The 5,519-nt window shown below is 31.9% G+C and overlaps 1 protein-coding gene across 1 annotated transcript; it reads right to left on the reverse strand.

Annotated features, from left to right (window-relative positions):
• Positions 1 to 2,145: 2,145 nt before the first annotated feature.
• LOC111376343 (transcription repressor OFP15-like) lies at positions 2,146 to 3,264 on the reverse strand. The gene has a single exon (XM_022999298.1). It carries the CDS (start codon positions 3,124 to 3,126, stop codon positions 2,281 to 2,283), a length of 846 nt encoding a protein of 281 aa, XP_022855066.1. The 5' UTR covers positions 3,127 to 3,264; the 3' UTR covers positions 2,146 to 2,280.
• Between the last annotated feature and the right edge of the window lie 2,255 nt (positions 3,265 to 5,519).

Raw genomic sequence — 5,519 nt, forward strand, 5'->3', positions numbered from 1 at the left:
TGTGGTTGTGCACCAATTTATAAAATTTGGCGACCAACTTGATATTCGAGCTACACGTTGACAATCACTAGTGCAATTCTCTGTAAAATTATGTTAAATATGAAGGATTTCTTTAAACTAATTTAAGTAAATTTTGTAATCGAGTATAATTTGTTTTTCTTGTTCAATAATATTGTCCAATCTATCGAGTGAATCCTTCCATGTATAATTTTCCAGTCTTTAAATCAGATTTTCTTGTAAATCCAATGACCACAAATAGTGATAGCCCCCCAACCCCAACATCCATAAGAATATACTGTTTTCTTGTTTTTTCCTCTAACTCTTTGCTAAACATACGGATTCAAATTGTTTTGGCCAGTGAGGACCGTAGCCCGTGAAGATAAGGTAACCTACTTTAAATATCCTACAAAACTATCGTATTCGTTCACGCGGCATCATTACATAAAATCTTGATTTGACATCAACAACCAGATTTATGCACATCAAAACGGCTCACATTTAGGGTCTGTTTGATTGCGAAGATGAAATTTAGGTGGAAAGAAAATGAATTTCAGGGAATTGAATTACGTAGAAATTGTTTTCATGGAAATTGTAAATTATTGTGTTTGATTGTATAAATTTTTCACGTGGAAAATGTTGAAGTAAAAGTATTTTTTGATGTTCGTTTGACTTTGTTTTACGTGGAAATTGTCAATTTCAGGGATATCCTCTCTTACAATTATTCCTAAAATTTATTCCCATTGCCAACAATTAAAAAAAAAATAAAAAAAGCAAAAAAAAATAAAAATAAAAAAAGGTGGAAAACCAAAAACCACCTATCCCCTAGGAAAAAAAAGGTGGAAAATCACGCTTTAAGGTGTTGTATCTAGAAATTCATGGAAAATCAATTCCCTGGATAATTTTGTCAATCAAACAGGCCAAAAGTGAAAGTTGGAATTCGAATTCCAAGTTCCATGGAAAATTTCGTGCAATCAAACGGAGCCTTAATGTAAAAAACAAGCTCGGGATATCAGAAACTTATAAGTTATCGAGTTGAATCGACCGCCATATCCTAATCCAAATGATAGTCAACCAAACCAACACACCCGTTGTTTTGCCGTTTTGACATAGTTTAAAATTCAAACATCAACAATAACATTGTTTTTCCTAATTTTATCCCAAGAAAGACAGAAAAAGAAAAGGAACTTTTAACCTTGATCAGAAAAGTGTTAGCAGTACTGCAAATGTTTTGTTTTTACCAAATTTATAATAGAGTTTATTTCGGATTCTTGAAAAACATCTCTTACCCATGTCCCAGTTAACATATAGAGACATATGAATGTATATTTTCCCTCAGTTTCTGGTTTATGATAATGCTGCAGATACGTAACAGGACCACCGTATTTAATCCCAGTATTGTTGCTGTCAACTGATACTTACTCTCAAATTTGAATTCCAAGGAAAAAATCACCCCCATTAATGCTGTAAAATAATTGTGTATTTAGTGTCTATCAATGCATTTGTCGTATGGTTCATTTCAAAAAGAAAAGAAATAACTACAAGCATTCAAATTCTAGGTTACAAGAGAGCACGGGAAGTATCGAAGGTGGTTCAATATTGCATCAAACTAGACACACGTATTGTTGTCACTCGCTTACGAAAATTTTGCATGTGCTAGGGCTTTAATGAGAAGGAACCGACTGCACATGCGATGATAAATAAATATTTCGAGGTGATGCGGAGCAATAATCAAGAACAAATTTCATTCGAGAATACCATTGGTTTGCGCAAGAGTATAAAAATCGTGGAAGGTTATTTAGTTGAAGCAAGTTTCAAAATTCTATCAACATTGTCACGGTAAGAGATGAATCAAATGATTTTTTGGACCTCAACTGTTTACCATAAATTCAAGGGTACGAAAAGAGGGACGCCCTACAACCAATATTGAAAATGAAACATAATAAAAAATTAAAGACAACATGGGATTCAGCATGTTAATTTTTGAACAATTGAAATAAGATTTTCTAATAACCAGGCTCGTTGTTTATATACAAACAGTAATTACTACAGTACTTAAATCAGAAAACTGTATCATGCATGGAGGAATAGATTTATCCTAGCAAACAGCACAAGAGAGACAAAAAAAATGTTTCCTCATAAAGCAAAAGAGAGAGAGAGAGAGATCATCAATTTCTGGAAAACAGTAATTTTCATAGTCCAAATAAAAAACTGTCATCTGCAACTAGCCACAATTCATTCCTGCAAATTCTCGACAGTTTTTCTCTCTAAATTTTCAAACAATTAAGCATCTACAGGCAAGACTGTATTTGAACTGGACCCCTGCTGAACAATGACTGATTCAGAAGAAGCGGTGTCAACGTTTCTCTCGTTGATCTGATCTTCAAATTCTAATGAAGATAAACAAGGACTAGTTGAGGAATTTGTAGAAGAAGAAATTGAAAAAGGAGAAGTGGAAGAATATTGAGTTGCAACCGAAGAAGATGAAGAACAGTGTTCATGATCCGTTGAAGAAGAGGAATTTGAAGCCACAAATTCAAGGTGAACCAACAAATCAACAAAAGCTCCAACAATATAACCATGATTTTTCTTGGAATTAAGTCTCAAATAGCAAGTTAAAAGTTCTTCAAGACATTCCCAATTCTTCAATCCATAAGCCTCCACCATTTCCTCCATTGATAATCTGAAATCCACACATGGATCCCTGGATTCCAGAGCCATTACTGTACTCTCTTTATAAAGAGAAGACTCATCAGTTTTCGCTTCTTCCAGGATTGAACTTGTCTCTCCAGGCTCAAAAAACAACCTATCTGATCTTAAATCTCGAATCACCATCTCGATACTGTACTCATCATTTCTTGATGCACACGAAAAACTTTCATCAAAAGAGTTGCTAATGCTAAAAACTGAATCTGGGTTGTCAAGAATTTCTTCAATGATGGTTTTGTCAAGGTAGACAGAATTCGTAGTCTTGAATGTCTTATTGTTGTTAGCTCGAAAAGAAAGGGTCTTTGGGTTGTTGACACAAATTGGCCATGGCCAAGTATAACTGGTGGCGGCGGCGTCATCGGCAGCGGCAGCGGTTTCGGTGGCTTTGATAAGAAAAGGAAATTTAAGCTTTTTGCCCATTAGGTAGGTGGGGGTTGAAGAGAAGAAATATGATTTGAAATTTGTGTGTATATTTTATTGTTTGAGCATTAAAAGCTTCGATAGAGTAATTCAGTGGAAGATTTGAAAGGAGTGAGATAATTTGGACGAAGAGAAGGTTGGTGGGATCTATACTATTTCAAAATAAGGATAGAAATGTTCCTTTAGAAACAAATGAGAGTTTGTTTGGGTATTTTTTTTTTTTTTTTAAAGCAAAATAAGCAACTTAAATTTTTTTTCGACTAATCACTTTTAAGCACAATCGAGAGTCGAAACCATTATTTGTCTACGCAACAGAAAACTAAAAGTTGGATATAATCTCACCAGGTGTATGTGGCGACACAACGTCAAATTTTAACAAGATTTATTCCACGACTGTTGGTGACATAGCGTCAAGTTTTAACAAAATTTATGGCATGACTACTAACGGCTTGGCGCAAAATATTGAAAAGATTTATTACACGACTATTGTTTTAAGAGCATTTTTAAATTTAGAGTAATTGTTTTCGTATATCCTAACAATCATCTCTACTTTGACTTTTCATTTTATATTTTAATAAATATTCATTATTTTCTCTTCATATTCTTTTTAACATCTTTTTTAAATGTGAATGACCAATTAATTCAAATATGAATGACCAATTAATTCAAATATGATCTAAATAATTTGGAGAGTCAAACTAATTTTCTATTTTAAAAAGTTAAATATAGAATCTTTTGAAACTTATTTTATGCATTTACTCTCTAAAATAAATAGTATCTTGTATTTAGAGAGTTTTTTGATAATGCTCTAACATTATGCTCTTCTTTAAAGACTCAAGACGGCGGTCTAATGTGATATTAGAATATCCTCTTACATCAACAATTGCGATCGTTCATTTATGAAAAAATTACTTCTTGAATCTTAGGTCATTGATAAAATTTGATCTCGATAACAGTAGTCATTGGGAATAATTCCATATTTGGTAAATCTTAATTTTTTTTTTATTATGTTGATTAAACATACCTTTTACCTATACGTTTCATATTATCTATAACTTACTATTCACTTATTATCCTTACATTTCTATACGATTTATTACTTATGAACATTTGAAATTACTACCAAACATGAGAAATAATAAATTCGTTCACGAGAGTTGCTGGAGTGACAGATCTTTTTGACAGGTTTTGGGGACAGGTCAATGTGGCGCCCCCCATTGGAGTCCCCAAAATCCTGTAAAAAAAGAAAAAATCAATAAAAATAAATGAATGGATAAATAAATCTGTTTGAGTAGTTTAATTCATCTTTTAAATAGTTTAAACGTTTACGGTGGTTTGCACATGTAAGTGGAGTTGCGTGTATAAGACAAAACTTTCTAATTTTTCCTGTGAAAATTTCAAGAGAAAGAATCAGCCCTTATTCCATACTTCACTCGACCCAATAAATACAAAAAATATCGTTCAAAATAGTTTGTCATTTTTCGGTAAGATGGTCGAACTCGATAATGAGCATGTTCGAGCACCATTTTTTTTTTGTATTTTGGAATAGTGATTTGATGGAAAGTGTATGGTTAAAAAATAAGGAAAAAGGTTTAGATTCACTTGTAATATTAATTTATTGAATAATGTGTGATTGAAAATAATAGAGAGAAAAATGTATTTTGAAATAATGGATACCAAACAATTGAAATTCCGATAACGTGTTTGAGCTTTTAAACCGATCGAACAATAATAAATGAGCGATTATACAGTTGCTGTAATTATTCATCGTTGATCACTGTTTGTGTGTGTGTGTTTTATTTTTTATTTTTTTGTTAAAGCGTGATTTTTAAGTAATGGAATTAATATTGATTAAGTGGCCGTTGAGATCTTAAATTTCAGACGTACATCCACAGGTATTAGAATTAAATGATAGCAATCAAATTTGGCAGATTTTGGGGAGCTTTTGGATGATTCATTTATTGTTGTGTACTCTTCTCCACGACTGCTCGATTTTCAAACTTTTTTTTATTATTTATATCAATATATCAACAATGTGCATAATTGTCGAAGTTTATAAGCCTTTGTTTTCATTCTCATTCTTCTTAAAATTCATTTTCAATCATACATTCTTTAATAAAATAATATTACACGGAAATTCAAAATTTTTATTTAATTCTTTACCACACATTATCTATCGATTTACTATTCAAAATACATTACTTCCTTCAAAATGGGAATCAAACAAGGACTAAGTAGTGAGTTCTAGATAATGTGTTGTCAAAAAATAGGTAAAAATTGTAAATGGAGATAAAAATGGAATTTGACCAATTTGTAAGCAATTATAAAATGTGATAACGTGCGCTGAATATATGAAATTGATAGGTATAACTTTTAGACCTATTTAGGCCAAC

This window comes from Olea europaea, chromosome 2 (genome assembly GCF_002742605.1).
Source record: "Olea europaea var. sylvestris chromosome 2, O_europaea_v1, whole genome shotgun sequence".
NCBI classification, from domain to species: domain Eukaryota; kingdom Viridiplantae; phylum Streptophyta; class Magnoliopsida; order Lamiales; family Oleaceae; genus Olea; species Olea europaea.

Bases quoted from the DNA above. Each gene is read 5' to 3' on its own strand.
- LOC111376343 (XM_022999298.1), bottom strand. From the start codon at position 3,126: ATGGGCAAAAAGCTTAAATTTCCTTTTCTTATCAAAGCCACCGAAACC.